At 41.9% G+C, this 27394-nt stretch overlaps 1 protein-coding gene across 1 annotated transcript in view; it reads left to right on the forward strand.

Annotated features, from left to right (window-relative positions):
- Window positions 1-12141: 12141 nt before the first annotated feature.
- Window positions 12142-27394, forward strand: part of ICMT (isoprenylcysteine carboxyl methyltransferase) — a 136400-nt gene continuing 121147 nt past the window's right edge. The window contains exons 1-2 of the mRNA XM_085608886.1: window positions 12142-12478; window positions 22413-22501. Of these exons, the coding sequence (XP_085465012.1) occupies window positions 12281-12478; window positions 22413-22501 (287 nt within the window). The 5' untranslated portion in view covers window positions 12142-12280. The remainder of the gene's footprint in view (window positions 12479-22412; window positions 22502-27394) is intronic.

A 27394-nucleotide genomic window follows, 5' to 3' on the forward strand; every position in this document is an offset into this window, starting at 1 on the left:
GTGGAGGAACTGGATAACCGGTAAATCCGGAATAATCACTGGAGGAGAAAGGGGAGTAAAAGAGGCAGTGCTGCATTCCTTACCAATGAAAGTGAAGACTGGAATGTACCCACTCACAATGGCCATATAGGCGTTCCGGAATACCATGATCTATGGGTGCTCCCAAAATCAATGAGCGACCATATATCAACCCGGAGAATTAAATATCCAAGATTCAAACGAGGCTAAGTGGATATGTGTTATATCTTATAGAAACAACACTAAAAGGCAACAGGTGTTGACAAAAAAGGGGGAGGGAAAGGGAAAAGACAAGGGGGGAGCTTCAAATGACACAAAACTGCTCCGTCACATGATATTGTCAATGACATGTTATGCACTGTCTAAGTGCCAGATTTGTAAGATAGATACAGGGAGACAGAAATAAACTGCGCGAGGACCCGTGGTGAGATTGAAGATGTATACCTGAGTAATATGTTGGAAGTGCATTAATGAGCGATAGAAATGCTCCAAGACCACATTTGATGTGCGAGTGGTGTCCTGACTCACGTTTAAAAAACAATGTTTTAAGATCAGTACAATGTGGTACACATGCCGCGATAAGTGATGTATGTAACCAAAATGTGAAGACCTTCCAGGGGGACCCTTGTAAAAAGCACAAATATAACCCCCCCAATACTGGTCTAGATAACCCAATAATGAGGTATAGAGCACTCAAACGCCGTACCTTTCGGAAAAGTGGTGTTATAGCAATTGCTTTCCTTTAAATGTCGTACGAAGTGGTTCAGTGAATTGCACTGGAGCCAAACAGAGAAATAGCAGGTATGATCATTCCTGCAAAGGAAAATGTAAAAAAAGAAAAAGAAAAGGGGGCCGGGTGGCCATTAATGCAAATCTGAGCGGACCCCTAAGCGCATCATGCGCAAACCCAAAGCCCTCCATTTAACTCAGTCGCATGAGTTTAAATATTCCATCTCTAAATACATCACAGGGCAGCTGTCAATCCCTGTATAACAGGTCTGCCAGGGTAAATAGTTTAAAACAGCCCCAATCTCAGCAGCAACTAAGGTCAATCCAATTGGATTATTACATTTCCCGATTTTCTAAACGTAACCTGTACTCATGTGACACCTGCCTGTTAATTCTCGGTAGAGTTGAGTAACACCCTGACCAAAAGGTCCTTATCTAGGTAAAAGTGCCATGTACACATTTTACGGGCACCAGAAAACACAACCCATAATGGATCCCAAGAAGTAACGTTAAATGGTTTAAAGACAATCCAATTTCAGAATTCAGCCTCGCAACGGCTGTCTGCCCCCAAGTCACAATTAAATGACACTCGACCAAAGGTCCATATCAAGTAAAAACGGACACGTACACATTCTATGAGCACCAGTAGTCTAAAAAAAGGAAGTGCAAATGTTTTTGGGAGTGATTGGATACTGTTGTCAATGGATAAGTGGATTTTCACTACTTGCAAAACCTTTAATAAGGTTGACATGAAAAGAGATGACGGATCCGATTGAGTGGGATGATGAAAGTGAAGAAGCATTCATAAAATTGAAAAGTTGTTTGTGTCAAGCACCAGCATTAGGGATCCAGACTATACAAAAGAATTTGCTTTGTTCTGTTGTGAAAGGGAAAGCTGTGCACTTTCGGTGTTAACCCAGAGACATGGATTGTCTCGACGTCCGGTAGCATACTTTTCTGCTACTCTTGATCCAGTGGCTGCAGCATTACCTGGGTGCTTAAAAGCAGTATCTGCTACTTGTGTGAGTCTGGAGCAGAGTGAATCGATTGTGATGGGACATTCTGTAAAAGTATATGTTCCGCATTCAGTTGAGATCCTTTTAACAAAAACTGGTACTCAACATTTGACCCCTAGTCGGTTGACTAAGTATGAAAGAGTAATCTTGGGTGCTGAGAATGTAAGTGTGACAAGATGCACCATGATGAATCCAGCAACATTGTTGCCCGATTCTTATTGTGAGGAAGTGGAAGAGGAAGTTGATCATGATTGTTTGGATGTGACAGAAATGTGTACAAAGCCAAGACCTAATCTCCTTGACGTTGAAAAGAAGAATCAGACTTTGTACTGCTTGTTGATGGGTCATGTTTGAGAGGAGAAAATGGAGAATTAATGTCTGTTTATGCTGTATGCACAGTGTCCGGTATTATAGAAGCGTCCTGTCTAAGAGGAGTCAAGTCTGCACAAATAGCCGAATTGTTCGCATTGACAGAGGCTTGTAAAATTGGAAAGAAATTGAGAGTAACCATATTTACGGACAGTCAATATGGTTTTGGGGTTGTGCACGACTTTGGCCAATTGTGGCTACAGAGGGGATTTCTGACTTCCTTAGGATCTCCCATAGAAATGGCAACGATGTTAAAGAACTATTGGAAGCATTGCAATTACCAAAAGAAATTGCAGTAGTCAAAGGTGCCGCACATAAGTTAGCAAATGATTATGTGATACTGGGTAATCGGTACGCAGACCAAGTGGCACAATTTTGTGCAAGAAATACAATGTCTTTCAACAGAGGGATGGAAAAAGAAGTTACCCATTGCCAACAAATGTTTTCTCTGCTTTTGAAACATGGGATGAAGTTAGACAATTACAGGATGAGGCAGACATGAAAGAAAAGGAATACAGTATCAAAACAGGTTGTACAAGAAGGGCGGACGATGAAGTGTGGGTGTTTCCAGACGGTAGACCAATAATACCAGACAGTTTGTTGTCACAAATGGCTAGGGTATATCATGTAACTACAACCGTTGGGAGGGATGCCATGATTAGACCTTTCAGACAGACCTGGTTTAATCCCAAGTTTAGGGTAGTTGCAGAGAGTCTTTACCAAAGAGGTTGCCCTGCCAATTGCAAAACCCAGGGAGGAAGACAGTGGTCAGTTGGGGATAAATTGGAAAGGCAGAAGGACCATCCACAAGATTGCAACTAGACTTCATTGAGTTGCCACCATGCAACGGTTTGAAGTATGTCCTTGTCATTGTGTGTCTGTTTTCTCAATAGGTGGAACCCTATCCCACGAGGAGGAATGACAGCCTCATAGTTGCCAAATTACTGTTGAGAGAGCTCATTCCGCAATTTGGATTTCCAGTCTCTTTGGAATCAGATAGAGGACCTCATTTTAATAATGAGATAATTAAACTAATTTGTGAAGCTTTCAAAATTGAACAGAAGTTACATTGTGTCTACCGACCAGAAGCCTCTAGAGTGGTTGAGCAGCTTAATGGTACAATAAAATCCAGGTTAGGAAAGGTGTGTGCACCCACTTCACTGAAATGGCCTGATGCTTTGCCCATTGTATTGATGAGCCTTAGAAGCATTCCTGACCGAAGAACAGGATTAAGTCCACATGAAATTCTCATGGGAAGAGTGATGAGACAGCAATTTGTACCCGGAAACAATTTAATGAATATAACTGATGATTTAGTGTTGGACTTTTGTAAAGGACTAGCTGATCTGGTAAGTTCTGTGTCTCACCAGGTTGGAGAAGATGCAAACACAGTACAGCCAAACCAAGCTCATGATTTGTGTCCTGGGGACTGAGACGTGATAAAGAAGCACACGAGGAAGTCGTGTTTGGAACCCAGGTGGAAAGGACCTCATCAAGTCCTATTGGTTACGACAACAGCAGTGTAGTGTGCTGGCTTACTGAATTAGATCCATGCCAGTCATACCCAAAGAGTCCTAATTCCACCTGAACGACAATAGCAGCAGCTGGTAGAATAAAGACAAGAACCAGAATCTGAGAGTTGTGAAGTCGCAGAAATCAGAGAGACCGTCAATGCTTTCTTCAGAGTCTTAGAACAACCAGGTACAAGTCAAGTAGAGTGGGCACCAGTTACTGGGACTGAAGAGACTGCTGTAGAGACTGAGAAAGAGTTAGAGCTTGAAAGACCAGAACAAAGTAAACAAAGAATAGAACGATCTTCTATTGAAAATCCAGATCAAGCTCAGTCAGAAGAAAAAGAAAGACCAGAGGGTTCAGAGCGAGTAAAAACAACCGAAGAAAACGAAGCTGAAAATTCAGAACAAGTCCAACTAAAAGTAAGAGAAAATAAAAAGACACTTGCAATAGGCGAAGACAGTGAAAGGGCAGTACAGACAAAGAGAGTTAAATGGGGAGATCACTGGCCGAGTGGAGTGAAAAGACTGAGATACTTTCTAAGAAGAACAAGCATTTACAATGCAATAGGTCTCGCAACTGCAAGTTTTGGAGCTATTGTAAATGGAAATGACTTTTGGCATTGTTATTTACAATATCAAAAGCAACATCTATTGCTTTGCATAGCGCGGTGTCCGTGAAGACAGCGCCACGCTCAATGAAGTAAAAACTAGTGAGAATAATATGACATGGCAGGATGCTGGTAGTGGGCCGCAGTGAAATAAGATGGCACAGACCCTGGACCAGCTTTTAAAATGACAGATGAGGGCCGAGGGACCCGTTGTTCAGTTCGGGTTTAAGACTCCCCACTTCCCTGTTGCTCCAAAGGAAAAGTTGTACACCTGGATCACTAAATTTCCAAATGTACCACAATATTACGATTAAGTTGCCAAAAATTAAACAAGTAAATATATGTATGGCGTCTTTCAGTCTTTGTGTACCCTTCCTTTTAAGTCTCCTGTTTATCTCTGTAATATTCTATTGTGTAACACTTTCTCTTTTAACATGACTGGTTCTATTGTACAGCGCTCTGACAACTTCGGGTAATGTCTGCGCTTTATAAAAATGCATTAAATAACAGACGGCCTGATCTCGGACCCTCGCACCCCCTTTCCTGCTCGGGACACGTAGCTCTTGGCTTCCTGTTCTTAGCCTGTGGCAGATAAAGAGTTAAAAGGATTTAAAAATATAGCTGCAAGGGCAACACATTTTGTCCAAATGGGTGCCAATGAGATCCAGATGTTAGAAGCTGCGCTCCCAAACCCTGGCTGCTCCTAAATAAAGGAAAGTATTCCTGCAATTGAGCTGCTGCGAAGAACAACTCCCAGATAGGGTGGCGAGCAGCACAGCGCCATCTTGAGAGTGTTAGGGAACAGGGGGGGAGAATTGCAGAGACCCTCTGTGAGGGAGACTGAGAGAGAACGAGACAGCGGGCAGAAAGAGAGTGGAGATAGCCAGAGAATCAGGGGGGTGGGGGTGTTAGGAGTGAGGTTGAAAATTACATGAGAGAGGTGTGAACCCCTGAAGAAGCGGAAAAACAAAAGAAGGGGCTAGGGTTGCAGGGTGTTCTGGAGATATCCGGGGATGAGGGGTCCCTAGGGCGTAAAGTTGAAACTGCATAGCTGTGTGTATGCAGGAGGGGATTGAAGGGGAGAGAGAAGTATGGAGTAAGAGGGGGGCGTCAGATCTATGGGATAGTGGAGAAGGGAGCGTGAGAAAAGGAGAGACCCAAGAGGATAAGGAGTGAGAAGCATTGCTGGTGATAAGTTATGGGCAACACAGGCAGGGGGAGGGAAGTGAACTGCAGGGCCCGAGAGTGCAAAAGGGGTCACATCACATGAGTGTGAGAAAAAAAGGAAAGCTAGAGACAAGCCTGTGTGTGTGAGAGGGGCAGGGGTAGTGACGAGGTTACAGAAGCAGAGGGAGGGAAAAACAAGAGAAGCAGAAGCGAGAACGTGAGGCAGATTGGAGAGAAACAGGTGACACAATAAGACGGGTGAGAGACCGGAGAGAAAGATGTTTAACTACCCCATGTGCGAAGCAGAGTAAAATTTCACTTCTCTAGGTTACGTATAATTAAAAATGGCTTTCACACAACTCCTGCTGTAAAATGAACCCATTATCCGCTTGACTTGTGTGTCCTGCCCTTGCTCGGCTGATGTGCACGGTTTATATCAGGCACCATTCGAGAGGCCAGCCCAGAAGTTAAAGGAAGGGCCTAGGTTCGGCGATTACACCTGGGCTGGGTGACCTGAAGCATAGCCCCGAGCTCGGTGCTTTGGTGTCCTTGTGCAGCCGGCACTTTACTTGGAGGGGGTACAAAACATAACATCCAAGGCCGCAGCATTTCCGCAAATAACCCTTCAACCCAGCAACGGGATTTACCCTCTTACATTGGTAGTTTTACAAACTACATGTTACTATTACTTAGTGATCCGTGGTGCTAAAAAAAAATGTTTTCCCGTGTGCGACTCGTTAGTAAAGTAGGATATCATTTTTCTTGTGCAGCAGAAGTCTAGTAGCTTGGTATATATCGCATGTGACAAAAAACAATAAAATGCAGGAAAAAAATGAAATGGGTGATTACGGCCATTCAAATTTTGGGATCTGGGGTCTACCCAGACGCATATGCGAAGTCTTGGTGCCCTGCTGGGCGTACAGTGTGATACCATGCAGTTAGCACCCGCAGCAGCGTAATGACTCTAGATGGTCCCCACGTTTTTAAAGCGCCTCCAGAGGGAAGTGGCAGTGGTCCCTCAGAGCAGCAGTCATTCACCACACATGCACCACATTTATTGATGAGGTTACCACAGCTGACAGCAAAGTTGTCAGAGACAGGACAGAGCTCACAAGAGCCGCTCCACATGCAGCTGTTGGCGGCCGGGTTGATGGATGGATGCCAGAGCCCCCACCGGGCACATTCTCTGTATTATAGCCTGGGAACTGCTTGCAAAGCAGCGCTTTCACAGCCCAAGCAGACGCAGCCCTGGGCGCCACTTTACACTACACGTGGCTGCCTTTGGCAAAGCGTAAAGCCTAATGATCGCGTGGGGGAAGCCACGCAGTCAAAGCAATGCACACATTGGAAAGACGCCCAAAAATGCGGGAGTCCTACTAAAACAAGCCTGTTAACACAGGAAGAGTGTTCTCAGAGCGCCCAATGACACAGCCGGACTGGTGCGTGCAAGGCAGCGTGACGATGTTTCTGATACGAAAGTTCATCATGACAGCCGTAATGCAGGCAAGCCAGTCCAGGTGGGCCAGCATAAAAAGCCAAAAGGAGGCAACATACATAGCTCGTTTCCAATGGCAGGCCAATGTTTAGCATAAACGGTGACGCCAGCCAATGAAAATGAGGGGCGGGGCATAAGGCCCTTATGTAAAAGTACTCATCTGCATTAAATCTCGCTGAGCGAGCTGCGCTTGTGCGCAGCAACGCTAGGCGAGACCTAAAAACAGGGAAAGAACTAGAGCAAGTAAACGAGGTATCAAGTCAGGATGAGAAAGAACAAACAAGAAGAAGATCATTAAGATTGCCAAAAAGAACGAGAGTATCAAATAGAAAATATGAGGCTCCAGAGTGGACCTATATTATATTAGAGGATTTTGAAAATCTTGATCTAAACGGAAAACCAGAAAATAACATTGTTGAAGGATCTGATTAAAGAGATTTGACGCAACCTTAAAGAATAGACACTTGTACAAAGGGTGGATCCATTGAGACATTATCAAAAGAAGAGAAGATCGAAAAGGAAGATGGACTGACTAAAAGCTGAAAGCCTTTGAAGTGTGGGATCACACAAGGTTTTTACTTTTTACAATTTTAAATTGTTTTTTTTAGAAAATTAAATTTTAGAAATAAAATTTAGATACTAAAATGGCCGAAGTAAAAGTGACTAAACATCCAAAATCTAACTTAAATCGACGATGTGTTAAATTTTGTATATGTAGTATTACAATATTAATTTTGATGTGGTTATTATAAACCGTTGTGATACCTGTCCTAATGGTAACTAATAATCAGGATAACACAAATACTAGTGAAAGAGTGAGTGGGGTTACTAACAAAACAACTACTACAGATTTAGAACAAATGGATAAAAGCATGTATTATCATGATAAATCAAATAGTGATTTGTCATTAAATGTATTTAGTAAACTCCTTTACCAATATGTTAACACAATGGATGTGAGTGACTGTTATGTTTGCATGAAACTACCTACTTCTGTCCTCAGAAGGTGTGATATATTACCATCTTCCATTAACTTATGGTGTGTCTTGTAGTGTTGTAACTAGTTTGTTATATGTTACTGGTAAGTTGCAATATTATTATAGCAACATGGATTTAGTATTTTCAGAAATCCCTATTAGAAGAAATATGAATCCAGTACTTAGTGGTAAAAATGCAGAGTTCATGGGAGAATTCTTTCTAACAACGAATCCCATAGACATAACACATGCACATAGACATAATCTAACGTGCCTTTTGCGTGATGAAGAAAAAGATTTTCTAAATTTAGTAGAAGAAAGAAGGCAGGATTTCCAAAAGAAAACGGTTAAGCAAAAGTCAATATACCTCCATGGGCTGCTTTAGAAGGGGATTATAAGAAGGGCGAGACTCATGCTGCAATGTCCCTACACTTGTCAAAATTGGGGAAATTCTGTCTACATAGATTAAAAGCTGAATATAATAGTATTTTCATTGGTACTAGCGAATGTGAACACACCTTCCTAATAATGGGGGGATTGGGACTAAAAGGGGGAACTGATCCTGTATTACCAGGAATGTATTATGTGTGTGGTAAAAATGCCTATTATAGGTTACCTGCACGATGGTATGGCAGTTGTTACATTGCCATTGTATTTCCGAAGGTGTACCACATCACTAAGAGCAAGAAATATATGACATAAGTAAAGGACTAACAAGAAATAAAAGAGCAAGTATTTCAGAAGTAGTAGGTGATATATTTGGTGCACTGATACCGTCTGTTGGAGTCATATTGAATTCACATAAGATTCGTCATTTATGGACTGTAGTTGATCGTTTATCAACAGATACTGCTTGAGGATTCTTAATGATCAATACTGAAATGGTTGCGATCAGATCTATGGTTTTGCAAAATAGACTTGCCCTTGATATCCTATTGGCAAAAGAAGGAGGAGTCTGTGGCATGTTGAATGTTCAACACTGGTGTACATATATCCCAGACAAAAATAAAGGTATTGAGGGATATATTAAGAATATAACAAGATTCATAAAGATTTGACCCAACAGGAGGTTTATGGTGTATGGAAAACATTTTGTAACAGTCTTTCTAAAATAGGTATCTGGTTTTCCACTTTTGGAAGTAGTTTACTAGGAAAAATATTAATCCCCGTGATTTCAATAGCATTAGTGATATTAATGATAGTAATGACCTATAAATGTTGCAAGGGAAAAATTAGAACTGGGTCAATGATTGATATAAAGAATAGAAGGATGGGAAGAAAGAGAAAAAGGAAAGAAATAGAATTAGAGGAAATGAGAGACAATCTGTATGGTAAGATGAAAGAAATAAACATAAAAGAGAGGGATACAGAATGTGTCAAAAACAACGTAGGAACCAAGATTAAATGATAATGTTGGCAATTGGTAATGAAGGGTATTTTATGATGGCTCTAAAATGCCATCAGAGGGGGGATTGATGGAGCAAGGATTCAAGGAAAAGAAACTTGCTCGGATCAATCTCTCATTAACAGGTACTAATAACTAGAAATAATAAATAAGATAAAACTAACATGCACCTGACATTTACATATGGGGGAAGAGCTTTATGCACACTTGAATAACAAATAATTTTCTACGTAAATGAAATCCCGCTTGAAACAGAAAAACGCTTTGCGCATGTGCAAACCAGTACCGCGCAAATAACCATGTGACTAACTCGTTTGAGAGGGAAACTCTCACGCATGGGCAAAGATTACTAATCTTAGGTCTTGCGGCACCGTGTGCTTGGCATATGCTTGCCTTAACTTCAAAAGAAGACGTTTCTGCTAATGCTTTTGCTTAAAGAAAGAGAATTTAACATGGGATAGAGTAGAAGTGGGTGGTGAACAGTGACAATCGCATATCTAAGAAATTAACATCTATGTTTCTTTTATTAATAGTGTATGTTTGGACCTAATACGTTAAGCCAATGAAAAAGATGGCGGTGAAGATGTACGACAGTTGAGACATGCGCGGTGTGGTATAATTGTGACCCGCTGAACGGATCGTTGACAGGCTGCCAAGGACAAGTCATTGTGGGAACGTGGTCAACGACTGTAGAATCCTATTGAAAAAATTGTTAAAGTTGATACAACAGACGCATGGGAAAATAATAAGGCAGAATAATAAATGAGCTAAAGGGGGAAGGGTTTTGCAAAGAATTAGTTAAGAAATTAAACATGACAGCATGAGGTGATGACAACTCCCCTGCCCAATCACAGTCCATGATCCATTGATATTTCCAACTTTTGAGGGTGGGACATGCAGAATTAAAGAGTATAACTAGAGTGATTTAAGTTAAGAAAGTGGTTGTTGACGTTGATGCCGAGTGAAGTGTGGGCGAGAGCTGCTGCTGGAAAGAAGATAACACTGGGAAGATTCATTCCTGAAAGACAGCCTGATTAGATTGAAGGGAGAGGAGGAGGGAGAGAGTGAGGAGGGAGAGAGGAGGAGGGAGAGAGTGTAAGAGAGGGATGCGTTCCAGTACGTCGGGGTCTAGAGAAGTGTAGTAAGTATTATCCTATCCTGCTCCTGTCCTATAGTCTTTGTCACCTGCTTCTTAAGTCAGGAGACCCCACCAGTCCTTTGGCCAGAGGGTTGAGTTTTCCCGTTTCACCATTTGGTAAATATTATTCTGTCTTAAATTTGCATATCTTTTGCAAATGTATGAGTTATGTCTTTTGTCTCTTCATCTATCACTCCTAATGATTAATTTGTTGAATGAGTCAATAAATTGAATGTAGTTTGATAAATGAATGTTTCTCTCCCATGAAAGTTGATGGAGTTTGCACAGGAAATCTGAAAAAATGAGCGTTCATTTTGACTGAGTTATTAGATAAAAATTCATTGAATGTTACCTGGATTATTTTATTGAGAGTTATAAGAAAAATTAATGAATTTGTTAATATCACCATCAACTACTCGACTAATGGTCCATTGACCAAAAGAAGAGTGTTGATCTGTGAAGGTTAATTAGGCATTGACTAATTCAGATCAAGGTGAAAATAAAACTTGACCCCCAGCGAAACAGTCAGGAAACTTGAATGTGTATATAGGCCCATTTTTGAGTAATTTGTTGATTGTGAAATGTTCATCCTGTCCTTTCGCTGGATCAGGGGAAGATGTGTTGTGTTTACCTTTTGTTACACAGTATGTTTTATGTTCTGTGCACGATGTCCAACGCTGGGTCCACGTCAGAGATTCTATCCCAGATCTCTGACAGTGGACGCTAGGAGCTGGACAAAGGTAGAAGGGTTTCCCCTTCTTGCTACAGTGTTTCTTACTCCACCTCTGTCTGGCTCGACTTTACAGAAATGCTCAACTTGCATACTTGAAGGTGCTCTCATATGTGATAATGAAGAAAAGGAGCCTCCTTAAAATAAAATATGTGCCCTAGGATCACACAATTTGAGAACAGTTTACATTTTGTACATACAGTTGTACATTGAGTGACTGTCCCTGCACCCTACGGCAACTCTTTGGAAAACAAGCATTGGCATAGCCAATAGGTCTCGCCTTTGGAGCCTTATAAGTATTTAGTTATGCAGCACAATATCCTTCCTGCAACAACATCAACTGTTGCATGGTTAAACACTTATAAGGTCCCAAAGGCGAGACCTATTGGTTATGCCAATGCTTGTCTTTGTCCCTGTATTTCCACACCACTACTGGTGCCACTCAACCACCTCGCCGCCACTGCTCTTTCCAGTACGACACAGAACAGCTCAGTGGTGGGTCAGGCGAGACCTAAAAATATGTAACCTATCCACAAACTGTGACGGAGCCGAGCAAGCTCAAAGAAATAGGTTGGAAATATAGTGTCTCGTTTGACAGCAGGTTTGCTTCAGTGACGGGCGCCTGGCAGTAGCTTAAATTGCGATCATTTTGTAAAATCTTTCCTCGATTGAGCGAGGATATTCTCAGTACAATTCGTTACTTCTTCTCATTTAAACCGGCGTTGTTGTCTGCACCAATCACTTTGCAGTCTATTTCAGATAAAATAATGTATTTAATATATCCAAGGACGTGTTATATTACTGAAACTATTAACATTACTTTAGTCAAATCCCATATACCCTTTAATTAATGTAAGATGAACAATGTTCACTGTTTTTCCCTTTTGAAACAGTTTCTTTGCCGTTTAAAAGATGGCGGAAAAATAGTGCTTCACAAGTGGGTAGTTAAAACATGTTTGTCCTTTTTCTGTTTCAACACATTGACGCTTGCAATGGGCGTATATCCTCTATGTCTATGGTCTGTCTGTGGTCGTGGACTGTGCTATCCAATTTGTTCTTTCATTTTCCCATTTGGCAAGAGTTGTGATACTATTCACAATTTACCGCCTCCGACATGGCTTTGATGCGGTTACCGCCGGAGGGACGGGTTAGCCTGCTCAGTTTCTTGCTCGGTCTGTCTGTTCTCTTACTGTCGCTGCTCCCTGGACTGGAGCCGCTGTTAGGTGGGACACCAGGACGGTTAGCGCTAGCTGTATACATCGCGGGACTGAATGGGCTTCTGTTGGTGCTCTATCGTGCGCTGCTTTACCAGGTACTCAATTTCTAAATATAGACTGCAACTATCCCGCTCCCCTCTCCCATATACCCAACTCTTAACACTTGAGAAGGCACTCTAATGCCTCCTTCCTTCATGCTCCCCATGACTCCGTTTTTTATTTGCCACGATAAGAATACAAACTGGCAGTCAGCTGGCATTAGAGTAGAGTTGCTTTCCTACCCAAGCCATTGGCCAACTTACTGGGTGCGGATCCTTAGTGTCAAGTTGTGCTAGTGGGCAAATAGAGTAGGTTGAGGCTTTTGAACAAAATGTATAGTGTGACACTCCTTTACTGAAGGCTACTTATCACACACACTTACTTGAAATTATGTTTAAATGCAAGAACACTGTTTAATTCCGTCTTTTATGAGACTGAAGATGCGCGATTGTTTATCTGTTAAGTTTACTTATCTTGATGCAAAGATTCGCTTCTTTTGTCTGGTTTTGTGAAATTCATTTCCGTAGCCAGATCACTTTTATAACTTTTTAAATTGTGTATGCCTACCTTGCTGTTATCTTTTTATCATTATATGGTACAGTACCCTGTGGCTAACAATGTACAGTTTCTATTAAATGCCCAAATGTTATTTTAAAACTTTAAAATTACTGTACAGTAATTATTGGCGGTTGTTTATGCAATTTCACCTTTATTTTGTTTTAAGATTACCTACGTTGTATTTATTGTTATCGGTTGTTATTCAGCTACGCAATACATGTCTGGCTGACTTGAAATGACAGTGAGCAGTCTGCATAAGGTTGTAAAGAGTAACCTTGTCATAGAGATTCCTCTGTATACCCAGAAAGCTCCTGCTGTCCCAGAAATTGGTGTTTCTCATATTGTCTTATTTCACTTGTAGTCCGGCATTTAGAATGCAGGGTTCTGGAGGGGAGGGTTGAACGAGATTATGAAAAGCAAACGATATTCATGAAGCCCTGCAGAAATATTTTCAAACATTTAAGGCACTCTGATGTTTAAGGACAATTAAATAAAGAATGATAGATCATTGAAATGAGTTCAAACGATAGAGATCTCCATCTGCAATTTAGTCACCCATCCTGATGAGATGGCTTGGGAGGTTGTCTGTTGAATTGATCTGTATGTAATTTGAAGTTTATACGTGCCAGTTAGATAGAGTTGTGCGTTAATGCACGTCACTCAATTGTGTAACTCACTGTTGTTGAGTCTGGCTCTTGTAGCATGCCAACGTTTGGGAACAGAGAAGTGGGAGACATTGAAAAAGTCAGTGGAAATTAATTTCCACGTTGACTTGCACTGAAGCGGGCGATTTTCTAGTTGTTAGACAGCTGAAATGAAGCCATTTTGTCTGCAAAATCAGAAGCCTCTCTCCCTAAATTAGGATTGTTGCCAATTATTGCATAGACCGTGTCAGGTGGCTGCTTAAACCTCAACAGTACAATGCGCATACAGAGAGGACAAATGGGCAAGCCTCATTCAGTCATTTGTTTACTGGGTTGACCATGACATTTTAGGACCAGACCACAGAATTTCGTGAACATGAACATTTTATGCAGGTTCATTGATGATTGGGTAACTAACTGTATTCATTTAGTTTGCTACTTGCTGCTGCAGGTAGCATAAGTCAACATAGCAGCAGTGTGTCATAGTAATCTGAATACAGCAGTGCAACTACCTGTCTGCTCTTGTGATCCTCAGAGTACGGGGTGTGGCTCATCTCCCTTGCCTAGAGGCTCTTATTTTACTCAAGCCTCTGACTTGCACGTAGGAGTTCCTCGGGTGCTTCTCTGAACTTCAGAGCACTGGGTGTGGTTATCCTCCTGCTCATGTGCGGCAACGCTCCAGCTTTCGTATGAGAGTACCTGCAAAATCAGCAGTTGCATAATGCGAAAATCCTGCGCACAAAAAGTTCGTCTATCAAGGAAAATGACTCTTCTCACAATTGACGCTGTTTGTCCTTGTTCTGCGAAATCTATCTGGCCGCTCCACACACCCCGTGCACTCTCATTTTTATTTTATTGTACTGATCTGGAGTTAAGGGCAATTCTTTCAAACAAGCTAGTTCAGCAAGCATTAGCAAACCCAGACCTGGTACTTTATATTGGGTATTTTACATTGCATGATTATAACTCCAGGAGCAATGGAACACCTTGCACAAATAACACTTTTATGATGTTAGGCACATTATGTGCTCTATCTGATCGGTATGGGATGGCGGCTGGAGGAAGTTAAAAAGTTGATTGTGGGCAGTGCCCGAAGATTAGGGTCTATTGGGTGAAAGTGATGAGGACGATTTCGCAGACAGAGGGGGTGTCCCGTTTACCAGAGCCCAAGAGTTGTCTGCTAAATGTATGGGAACCAAATGAGCTAACACAGTCGGCGCAAGACTGGGCAACACTGGGGATAATGATGGCTAAACGCAACATAGCGCAGAAGTGGGGGGCGGTGGAAGTACCGTCGCTTAGCGCATGGTGTAAAGATATGGACACGGCTATGGTAGCAGAGAGAACAGTGTTCATTAACCGCGGCTGCCCCCAAAAATGGAACAGGATCTGGGGGGCGTGGAATAAATATAGGGGCAACATCTGTGACCCGCCAAGAGAACAGGTGGATGGGAGCTTTGATGGGGACCAATAAGGAGGGAGGAGAATGTACAATGAGAACTGCTGGGTATGAATTTGTTATATTGCGCCTCAACACAGCAAAGTACTGGGATTGTGATCTACTGCTTAATACTATGCATGTTACGTTTGATAAAATAAAAAGATTTAAAAAAAAAAAAAAAAAGTTGATTGTTTCACTATGCCGTACCACAACAGGAAATGCCTGTCAACAGTCCCTAGAGAGAATTTTTAAAAGGCGTAATATATATATATATATATATATATATATATATATATATATATATTCTTTTAAAAATTCTCTCTACGGGCTGTATGTATGTTTATGTATATGTGTGTATGTGTGTATATATATATATATTACCTACTGGCGGTCGCCAGTAGGTAGTTATAGTTAGGACCCCTTTTCCATAGGAAATCCGCAACATTCTATTTTGAATAACTTTGGCGCCGGTCGATGAATCCTCGCGAATTTCTCAAAATAGGTGGGGCGCTACGCTCCGCTCCTACCCTGAAAGTCTCGGGGGGATTCGTCAAGCGGGGGCTGAGATAAAAGGGGGGTCCCAAAATTACTAGAAATTTGGCAGAGAGGTAGTCCCTATGTCAAGGAAGTGCCTTTTGTAGGTTTGGTGTAAATCTGTTCAGTAGATTCTGAGAAAATAGCCTTTAAATCAATATATATATCTGAGCCCGCTTACGGTACGCTTACCGTACGCGTACGGTGGCGTGCGCGAGCGCGATTCTGATTGGCTCTTAGATCTTAGTAAACATTCGAATCGGCCGAAACCAGGAAGCGGCGTCCGCCATTTTGTCTCTCGCACTGAGTGTTATTTATCAAACATGATGCCCAAAAACATGTTACGGGGCTGTTTTGACAACTCCCTCCCACATAGTCATGTTGAGGGAGTCCCCAAACATCCCCCAAGATCAAAAACGGTTTTATTTTTTTTTCGGCAATTTCGCCGAGTACGCTTACCGTACGCTTACCGTAAGCGTACGGTAAAAAATAGAAATAAAAAAAACACTATCCACACTTACCCCACCCCCTGTGCTTTTGGTGGCCGTAGGCCACCAATTGTACAGGGCTTATTACATCAGTAAAAAAACTATATTTTGGCAACATGAAATTATAAAATCGAAATAAAAAAAACACTATCCACATTGACCCCACCCCCTGTGCTTTTGGTGGCCGAAGGCCACCAAATGTACAGGGCTTATTAAAGTTGATAAAAACCGTGCACGGAACGCACTGCGTTAAGTGGGCGCGCACGCCTCGAATGGCGTAAAGTAACTTAGCATTTAAAAAACCGTACAAATTCACTGAAAAAACCATAGGTTTCACACACGTTATAGTTAGGAATTAGCATTTAAAAAACCTTGCAAATTCACTGAAAAAACCATAGGTTTCACACATGTTATAGTTAGTGGAAATTTTACTGATAAAAAACCAATGAAATTGCCCCGTTATAGTTAGTGCTGGCAACTATAACTCACGCGACCGCAATCTTCTGCTGATGACATATGTGTCTTTATAAAAAAAAATATTTGTAATATATGTATAGCTAAAAATGTATGGAAGAAGACATGGGCAAATAAGTGTCTAAATACAGTATTAGCATCAGCAGAGGATTGCGGTCGCGTGAGTTATAGTTGCCAGCACTAACTATAACGGGGCAATTTCATTGGTTTTTTATCAGTAAAATTTCCACTAACTATAACATGTGTGAAACCTATGGTTTTTTCAGTGAATATATATATATATATATATATATATATATATATATATATATATATACACACACATATATATTTTACATTACCCCTTGGGTTCATGGACCTGACCTTTGACTGGGTGCAGAGGGGGAGGCTCTGGGAGAAAATGCTGTCCATGGGCATTGATCCACCTATTGTCCATTTTCTAGTAGCAATGCACAAGGGAGTAACGGGGAGAGTGCGATATGGAGTAGGTGGTGAACTCGCCTCTCCTATAAAGATGGATAGCGGGGTCCGCCAAGGATGCGTTCTTGCCCCTTTTTCATTTTGTTTATATATAAATGACTTAGAAAGTCACATCTGAATTGGAAATGTTGACGCACCCCTAATAGGCCGTAGGTCCCTTCCAGCATTACTATACGCATTTGATTGTGTTTTAATGTTCAGAACCGGGGTGGGGTTGCAAAGGCTTTTAACTAGTTTTAACAATTTTATGAGTGACCTTGGACTAAAACCAAATGTTTCAAAATCACATGTTATGACCGTGGGCAAATCTCCCACGAAAACAAAATCTTTTTACATAAATAATGAAAAATTGCTTCATGTGCCAACTTTTTCTTATTTAGGCATCCTCTTTAATCAGAAAAGCTCCTGGTCGAATTTAGTTGGCAAGAATTGAAGGTTTTAATCAAAATGTTGAGGCCATTTTTAGATTCACCCAAAAATTAGGCTCTAGGCCCATAAAAGCCGTTATAGACATCCATAAAGCACGTACATACGCTGCTACTCTGTATGGTGTCCGAGTTTTGAGTTGTTCACATACCCTGGGCTTACAGATAGCTGAGAACATCTTCTTGAAACAAGTGCTGACTGACAGTCCCTAAAAGCACCGCTGCTACCATTTGTCGTAATGAATTGGGTGTAACCCCATTGTCTTTTCGCATACAATTAGCACCCTTGATGCTAAGGTACAATATTTGGGTAAAAGAGGAAACAGTTCTCAACCGTGCTATAATTAGAATTGTTCTCATGCGATTCAGAGTCTACACAGAGCACTCTGCACTTCATATTTTTTTGCAAACTTTATACCAACCCAAGAAGTGTTTTTTTAATACCACTGCTAAAAAAATGTAATAGAAGAAAGTGTCGGCCTGCATTACATTATTTACTCCTTTTAAACAATGAACTTACCGGTCTGATGATTTATAAGTATATTTCTACTGCTGTACGGCTCCGGAATATCGTTGGGAAATGATTCTTTGTGCACCGATTATGTTGGTTAAATTTTAATATGTCAATTCCTTGGAAATGTTGTTTTTAAGATGTATTCTTTTATGGCTGGTACTCAGCTGAATAAAGATTTTTGACTGACTGATATATAATATTTATTATATTTATCAAATATAGCTCTGAAAGTCAGTTTTGTCAGGTTAACAAGATACGGGTTGAACCAATATATGGACGGTTATAAACGCTTTCCGTATTTCCTGGCCATCTGTGAAACATAGACCTACGAGGAGTTATGCTGTATACTTTTGACTTGCTCTTCCACTCAACCTTTGTGCCCCATCCAAAAACAGATGAGCTGCCTAATGGAACCATTGGCATTTCTACTGATCCTGCCATTGCCATCGTCATCCCAGCAAAGATATTTTGGCACTGTGTAGCTTCCAAGTAGCAATAAAAAAATAAAAAAGTGATCTTTCTCTTTTTGACATACACGGTTAGACGCATATTTGTAAACATTTGTGTGCATCTGCATGCTTAAGAACCATCTATTCTTTATGCTTGTTAATCATATCTCTCCTACCTGGTGTCTTTTGATATAGGAATAGAAGTGTGTCTAAACAAACTCTTCAAAAGTTCAGAGGGATGTGGCAGCATATTCTGTCAAGAAAGTGCACCCTTTATGAAGAACTACATCTGTCCGACATGGAACAGCATGAGTCTTCATGCCTCTATTCTTGTCCATCTGCAGTTCTAAACACACACAAAAACACATACTTTCTCACAGGTGCATTATCATGTCTGTGGGTAACTGAGCAAGGCACAAGCAAAACTCAATTGTCAGAGGTTATTAGAAGGCATTGGCGTATAATACGCTTTTTTATAGCGATTGTTCAGTGTAGTGAGGTAAAGCCTCTCATGGGCCATGATCTGGCCCACCCCTCCATCACATGCCACCAACAATTCTCAAAATGTCCCTGACACTTAATCCTATGTTAGACTCTGTACAAGGCCATGTGAGGGAAAATCAATGCTGACAGATAACAAGGCTGAACTATTCCCTACAGATACCATATTCAGTTCTGTAAACTGCTCTTTTACGGACTTTTGTTTCAGCTTGTGTAATCCAAGAGCCTACATCACTCCTACTGCATTCGGATCTAGCTTCAGTGCCAGCGAATACTGATTAGATATCTGCTTTACTTACACATATACTACAACAATCTCATACACAACATACACTTGGACGGGATTAGGTGACAAAATGGGGTAGAAATCTGTTAGTGCATTGGCCACTCTCATCAAGTGCCGAATAACTAATGTTGGGTGAGTGAGTGAAAAAACCTTCTATTTACATAATGGTGAGGGAAGATCTTTACATGAGACCTCTTTTTGTGTGCCATCTCCACTTGTGCAGTGTACAGACCCTGTACCATGGTTGGATACTTCAGACAGTTCTTAAAAGGGCTGCCCTAAGTATGGCTCAGAACAGATTAGGGCTCTTAATATTTAAATGATGTGTACACTCGGAACCACAAGTTCTCTGTCGTGGATATGGAGCACTTTGTATAATGTTGTTTCTCAGACTCAGAAAGCTTTCTCCTACTATAATCCTAAAACCTGCATGAAAAATTGACCTTGACCTACTTCCACTTCAGTCCTCTAATTTTCTTTCTTCCGTGACCCTCTTTTTACCTTCATCCACTGCATACTTTCAATTCTGAGAAATAACCTCCTATCAGTTTCGAGCCTGCCTGCCTCAGTCCTTCGTATTGTAATTCTTCAGTTGTCTGATACCTAATTTCATAAATCACAACCTCTCATCTTTAAAACCCTATCCTTGTAATCTAACATTACCTAATCTCCGCCAGCCTATCGATCTCGCCAACCATTCTCCTGAAACCATATAGCCCCACTAATGATTACATCTACCTGGTATTAATATACCACTAAGTAAATACATGCAATTTTTCTTAACAGCAGATCACTAATCACAATAACTGCTGGACAATCCAATAACCTTGGGATCCAGAGTAGCGTGCTACTCCCCGTATAGTGGTTCAATGCCTCATCAGGGGTAGTAAGCGCTATATAAATCCAATTGCAATAGTGAAACTCTTAAAGTTAGGATGGGTCCTGAGCAGGACTTCAAGTCAAAACCAGCCTTAAATCTTTTTTATTTACGTCAGTTTTGCACTGAATGGGTGCAGTGAATTGCTCTACACCAGGGATCGCCAGCATTTTCTATAATAAGAGCTACTTCTGATCAGTGAAAATTGTGTTGAGCAACTGACGGCCAAGCAACTCGCTCATAGTTACCAGACCCCTCCCCCCCCCCCCCCCCCCCGCCTCGCTCAGCTTCATTGACTTTAAACGTAATATCCAGTGAGCCTGGTTTGAACAAAATGCTATGACTAGGGGTACTATGATAGGGCTGCCATGTGCGTCAGTGAGTGCATGGTCTATAGGGTTGTATGAACATGTGTGTGAATTAATGGGATATATGTGTATGGGTGACTGAGCGTGTGTCATAACTGTACTTGTGTTACGCAAACAAATGATGGACGGAATGCTGAATGAATCATACATTCACCCCCAGTCAAGAGATCTGGGTTAAATCCATCGTTCATTTGCTCACTTTTCCACCCCACGTTAGACCCAGCTCTATGCAAATCAGTCTTGACCCTGTGCCTCTTGGGAACAGTCCAGACTGAACTGCCAAGCCAGGTCCTCCCTGGACCGGAAACAAGCATCCTGGGACCGGTTTCTGGGTATTACCCTTGATCAGCCAGGCTAGCTTGAATCCAGTGGCACAGTGAGCAAGGGACCCACGTCTGGGCATACCCATCCCACTTAGGGTGAAAAGTGATATGCAAACAAATGTGCTTGTGGCACAGGACATAACCTTTCGCCATATGAGGCATCATTACATGTACAAAACAAACATACAACCTTTTTTTCTAAATTGGAGAATATTAAAGTGCAGAAAAAATGTTCTTCTAAAATGTTCTTAATAAGGAACATTTTCTGCACTTCATGTAACATTTTTATGTACTTTGAATTTCTCCCATTTAAGATTCCTACTGTGTGTAAACGCAATTCTTTGAAATGGGAGAAGATTAAAATGAAGAGTTAACTTAATCATTATGTTAACTCTTCATATTTTCTCTCATTTAAAAGCATTCAGAATTTTAATTTTGTTATTGTGCTCCAATATTGAGTTGAGAATGCCTTTTATTTAAGAGTTAAATACCTAGGCGCTTTAGTTCTGAACTTATGTGACCCACGTGGGTCGTAAATCTGAGCGGAACACTGCTCATTATCGGGCTCTGTTATCTGCAGCCTGATAGTAATGTAAATTAAACATTACCTTTCCTTAACTTGAAAAGAAAAACACAACAATTATTTATTACAGTTTCTTAGTTAAAAAATAAACTCACGGCTGGAATCTACTCTGAAGGCTTCTGCGAGATCGACTGGTTGGAGATACCTGCACTAAAGCCTCAGGAGTTTTGGAATTGATGGAGCAACATGGCCACTTCTCTAAACTCTGAGATCATTATGGAATGCTGTTGTCCATAGTGCATTGTTATACCATACCAAGATGGCCAACACACTGGTTCTACATGTGGCAGCCATGCTTTAACTTTAAAACAACGATTAGTCTATTTACAATACCTTAGCAAGACAGACACCCGCTACTATGTTTAGCTATGTTATTGCATACATATGCCCACCGTGTTCAGAAGGCAGCATATTTTCTTTTTTTATACTAATATTCTTTGAATTTATCTTGCATATGTTGTTGAGTTTGTGTGCATTTATTGCAGGTCGTCTCAGTGGGTGGATAGAAGAATGAGTTAACAGATTAAGGAATTGATGCACGATAGTAAAAATGAGTGGCAGACCACATTTTTACTAACTTATTGAGTGTCTGCATTCATAATTGACACAAAAGGCACATTCATTCATAAGCCAGGTCTATTGGCATCACCAATCTTTGCTTCCCTTATGCTCAAATGTTTGTAAATCAGCCAAGCTTCCAGGGTTGTCTATAGGACATTACGGGTCACTTTTTACTCTCCATATAACTTTCAAGTTAAGAAAAAAAGTCCTTTGCCCAGTAGTGAAAAAGAACATAATGTATTTTTAGCTGTTATTTTTCCACATTGTGGGACCTTGTGGAGAGAGCTGGGAACAGCCCTGCAGCAGTCAAGCCGTGCCATTTTGAAAATCTAATTGTCCAAAGATCTACAAGAGTCCTTAATGTTCCTCATCACATCTTTTATTGAAAGCACAAGAGGGCAAAGCAAAACAATCTACAGTAACATGGGACATCAAAAAATATAATTAATGTGTTTTTAAATTTGAACATGTTTTTTTCATCCAGGTTGCTGTGCGAGCTTGTTTTCTTGGTTTTGCCTTTGGCTGTGGTTTGCTGATCAGCTTTACGCAATCTCCTTGGAAACATTTTGGCTGGTGAGTAGTGATCTAAACTTTGTGTAATTAAATGACTGTTTTGGTGTTTGTGGATTGTACATGTCAGCAAAAAAAAATGTCTTGCAGGAACATTTTCATGGTTTCTCACTTCTTTTGCTAAAATGAAACATTTAAGACTTATACAGAATATTACATTGAGAAGTGATGAAGCTTTTATGCATTTATTCAAAATGTGCATTATTAATAGTGTGCAGAGCAATTAATCTATACTGGCATGAAGCGATTGTAGTTAAAACTATTTTGCTATGGCCTGTTAAAGCCAGGAAAACAGTGTCTTATGCTGACTATGCCCCCATTAGATCTTGAAGCTATCTTGTTCAAAATGGTTGTCCTGCATCATGTTTTTTCTTTATTTTCTGCTGTACGTGGGAGAGCAAGATGTGGTTTTGTGTATGTTTGAATGACGTTGCTCTTGAATAAATCACATACTGCAATGTTTTTTAAATATTTGATATTCATAGTGGGTTAGTGCTAAATTGGTAGGATTGTGTGACATGTTCTCATTCAAGACTGTGATTTATTAGAGAAATTATCATAAGATGCTGATTTTTCATAATGTGTACTTTTCTATGCAAGAAAACTGTTTATAAATCCCTTAAATTTAGGGGTGGGCCAGAACTCCTTTGGCACTCTTCCTGTGCTGCTAGGTATGCTGTCTAATTTCTTACTGATTTAATGCCAACACTCGAGACTTCGACTATCCTGATTTTCCTATCGTTTATTTCTGTTACTGAAAGCCTTCATGGCAATGACGTATACTTTTAACGGAGATTTACCACATCTGTGCTTTACTATTTCGGTATTGTATTTCTTTGAATTTTGAAATAAACCTACATGGTTTTCTTAAATTCCATTCTAGAATTCATTTTTGAGTCAGTCTTTACTTATTTGACTGTCTTTTGGAAATGCTGTTTTGGACCTGATCTCTGGACCACATTGCCTCTGGTAATTAAGGTTAACCTCATCACCGATCCACCCCTTTACTGGCCTCGTCATCGAGCTGGAAGATTTTAGGGGTACAGGGTGCCCACAGGAATATCTCTAACTTTTATGGGATCAAGCAATAGAGCTCTGTGTAAATCATTAGTTTACCATATAGTAGGGCCAGGTACTGATAACGCCAAAGGCGATGCTTTTGCTGTCATGGCTTGGCATGGCATGTTTTTTGGAAGCTGATGTGCTAGATGAGAAGTTTCCATCTCTACTAGGCATTGACTTCCAAGATTCAACAGTGACAAGTCTTTGGGTGGCGAATAAGCAAAACATCTGCTAGGAACAACAAACTAATGTTGGGTGTAGACCAACGCATAATGAGTTATTGTCTGTGCATGTCAATATACTGCATAGATAAGATGTTTATTGCCTACAGATCTGAATTAATAGATCAGGTTAACCAGAAATCCCATGATAAATATATTACCAAGCTGTGTGGAAGCGGTTTTTACGACTCTATGGCAACTAAATTGAAGACAGTAATATGTCTTATTAGAGGGTAATGCAGTTCTTTAGCAGGAAATGTAAGAAACCCATAGTTGCCCTCAGATTCAAAAAAATATGCTGCGTAAATATTAAGAATTTGAATCCCACTTCCAAAGAACTGACATATACTAATTGCGCAACAAAATTTCAGATGTCTGGGACATTCAAAATGCTGCTGTTTGTGGTTTTCATAAAAGCTAGGTGTTTTCAAGACCTTCTCATGCGTTCAGATTTGAATCAGTCCCTCCCGCGAGCAGTTGAGGAGATTCTTGTGGTTCAATTAGGTCAGCCTGATATAACAGAAGTGGCAGTGTCTTTTGCCATTCAAGTCCATCTTGCCATTGATTCAGCATAAGTCTGTTCAGATGAGAGAATGACCCAAGACGGCACTCAAAAAACCTCTGTGGTAATCACGCCACAAAAAGTTCTGCTTGGTAGTTCAATGGCTTCTAATGTTTTTCTCTAAACAAAATGGTCTGCCACTGTCAGTTGTGTTGCCACAAAAGAACCTGGTTAGCGAGTAGACTGTATTGGACTTGGGGATCTTGAAAGGCTGCCTGCTAATGCCTGTACTGCCATGTGGCAGCCCATAATATTAGCAAAGTGCAAGGAGCCAATCCTACTTAAGGAAACCTAATTGAGTTAATGAATGGACAAAATTGTGAAACATGTAGCAGTCGATTCTAATGTTTGGATTTTCCACTTACCATGTGCATGTCATAAGAAGCTGCAAAGTACCCATTTCTTGCAGTATCGGGTGTGTGTGTGTGTGTGTATAGCCCTGCAAGCAACTCTCTTATTTGGAATTTTAAAAAACTGCTGGTTGAATTGATGTACTAGTTTCTATTAAGTGGTTGGCTGGCTTCCTAATACACACTTGCACGATGTGCAAATGCTGACTGTTGTAGCAGCCATGAAACTAGGTAGTGTGGTGCATGGTATTTTTTAGGGTCTGGCTATTGATCCCTGTTGGAAGTAGGGGGCTTTATCCCTCACCGCCGCCACCAAATGCTGGAGGCAGGAGTCCCTGTCCCACACCGCTGTCACCGGGTGTGAGATCCGGATCCATCGTTTCAACGTTAGGCTAAGTAGGGACACCATCTGAGAGAGCCCTGCTCACCCCCTTATAGCTTGGCACGAGCAGCCAGGCTCATCTCCAAGGCACGAGTGTTCAGTATATGCAACCACACTCCCAGCAACCCAATGATGTCACCACAAATAGACTCCACATGAGTTTTTATAAAACAAGTATGATCTTTATGTAAGACGATATACGATATGACCACACGATACAAAACCAACATATAAGAATAGGTAGTATTACTTCCGGTGGATTGGTAGGTTCTAATTCCAACCACAGCTTCTAACCAACAGTTAAACTTACTTCTAACCGTTTCCAAAAGGTTAGGCAAGTTGTAGTGCTAGAATCACACAGGTTGCAAAACAAAAGAAATGCTGCAATGCGTAACGATATACTCCTGTACTGTGCAAGAGAGAAACAATGCACTACGTAGCGCCACAATCATGTACTTTGCAATAGAAGGAATAATGCAATGCGTATCACTACCCTAATGCCCTGTTCAAGGAAGAAACCATGCAATGCCCCACGATACGATCATGTACTCTGCAAGGGAAAAATAATGCAGTGCGTAGCGCACCAAGCATATAGGTCGTCAGGCACAAATATATTCAGGAGTCATAGGACAGTTTCATAGTTTGTTAGCAGCGGTAATGCAAAGTGTAATACAACAGTCTAGGTGCTCTGTTAACAGTTGCCCCAACACGGATCAGTGATGACACAAAAGTACCGCTTCTCAATCTGGCCCCAGTACTGCCCCTCCTTAGGCCATTACGGGCCTCGATCTGAGCCGAAGCAACAAGCTTACGGAGCTGACAGAAGCGAAAGGCCGAGAGAGTGTCCCTCCGTGCTCGCACCCCACCCCCAGGTGGCGATCCACGTTACCTGGGGGGACGCAACCCCACTCTCCTCTCCTTCAGCGGCTTGGGTCTTGCTCCAGAACTCAGTCGATGGGCATGGTGAGCTCGGGCCGGCAGCCCGGCTCCTCCGGGGATGCCGGTCCGCGCCGCTACTGTATAACTCCGAGGGCCAGGTGACCTGGCCCTCCTTCCGGCAGACTCGGTGGACACCGAGACCCGCCCTCAGCATTGTGGAGACTTGCTTCGATTTTGGTGCAGACACTACCCAGGTCACTCCTCACCAGTGCCTCGGGTTGCACCTAGACACGCACTCCGCGTGTCCCAGACTCGCCTCTTCCTTGGTGCACACGATGACCAGGCGCTCCTCAACAATGCCTCGGCTTGCGCCACGACATGCACCCTGCGCGTCCGAGACTCACTTCTTTCTTGGTGCACACGATGACCAGGCACACCTCACCAACGCCTCGGCTTGCTCCACGACACGCACCCTGCGCGTCCGAGCCTCACCTCTTCTCCCAGTGCACACAACGACCAGGCGCTCCTCACCATCGCCTCGGCTGCACCACAACACGCACTATGTGCGTCCAAGGGGCCTGTGGTCTTAGGCCCCATCATCTGTAGCCAAGAGGATGGCCACCTCAGGCCTCTCAAAGTGTGGTTTGAGGCGGTTAACATTGAGAACCCTCAAAGTACTCCTAGGAGACTGTAAGTCCACCAGGTAGGTCACTTCGCTCCGGCGCTCCACCACCTCATAAGACCCAGTCCACTTATCCTGGAGCGCACAAGGCTCCACTGGCGACATCACCCACAACTTCTGCCCAGGTTGAAACTCGACCAGAGTGGCATTCTGTTCGTACCACCGTTTCATATCCTCCTGGCTGGCTTTCAGGCTTGCCTGAGCGAGCTGCCTGAAACGCTGAGTTTGGTTCCTGAAGGACAGCATGTAGCTGTATACATCCTGGGGGGTTTACTAGGAACCTTCTCCCAGCCCTCCTTCACCAAACTCAAGGGTCTTCTGACCGGGCGCCCATACAGGAGCTCAAAGGGACTGAACCCCAATGACTTCTGTGGCACCTCTCTGTATGCAAACAGCAGGCATGGCAAGAGGACGTCCCACTTATGCCTCATGGGTTCCTCCAGACCCATAATTATGCCCTTTAAGGTCCGGTTAAACCTCTCAACCAGACCATTACCCTGGGGGTGGTAAGGTGTGGTGAATTTCTAAGTTGCACCACACTCCTTCCACAGAGATTTCATATACCTCGATATGAAATTAGTACCCCTGTCGGACATCACCTCTCTGGGGAACCTCACATGGGAGAAAATCCCCATCAGTGCACGGCCCACCAACTGGGCTGTCACCTTCTGGAGAGGGATGGCTTCCGGGTACCGGGTGGCATGGTCCACCAAGACCAGGATGAACCTGTTGCCCATGGCCGTCTTGGGATCCAGAGG

Source organism: Triturus cristatus, chromosome 1_2 (assembly GCF_964204655.1).
Source record: "Triturus cristatus chromosome 1_2, aTriCri1.1, whole genome shotgun sequence".
NCBI classification, from domain to species: domain Eukaryota; kingdom Metazoa; phylum Chordata; class Amphibia; order Caudata; family Salamandridae; genus Triturus; species Triturus cristatus.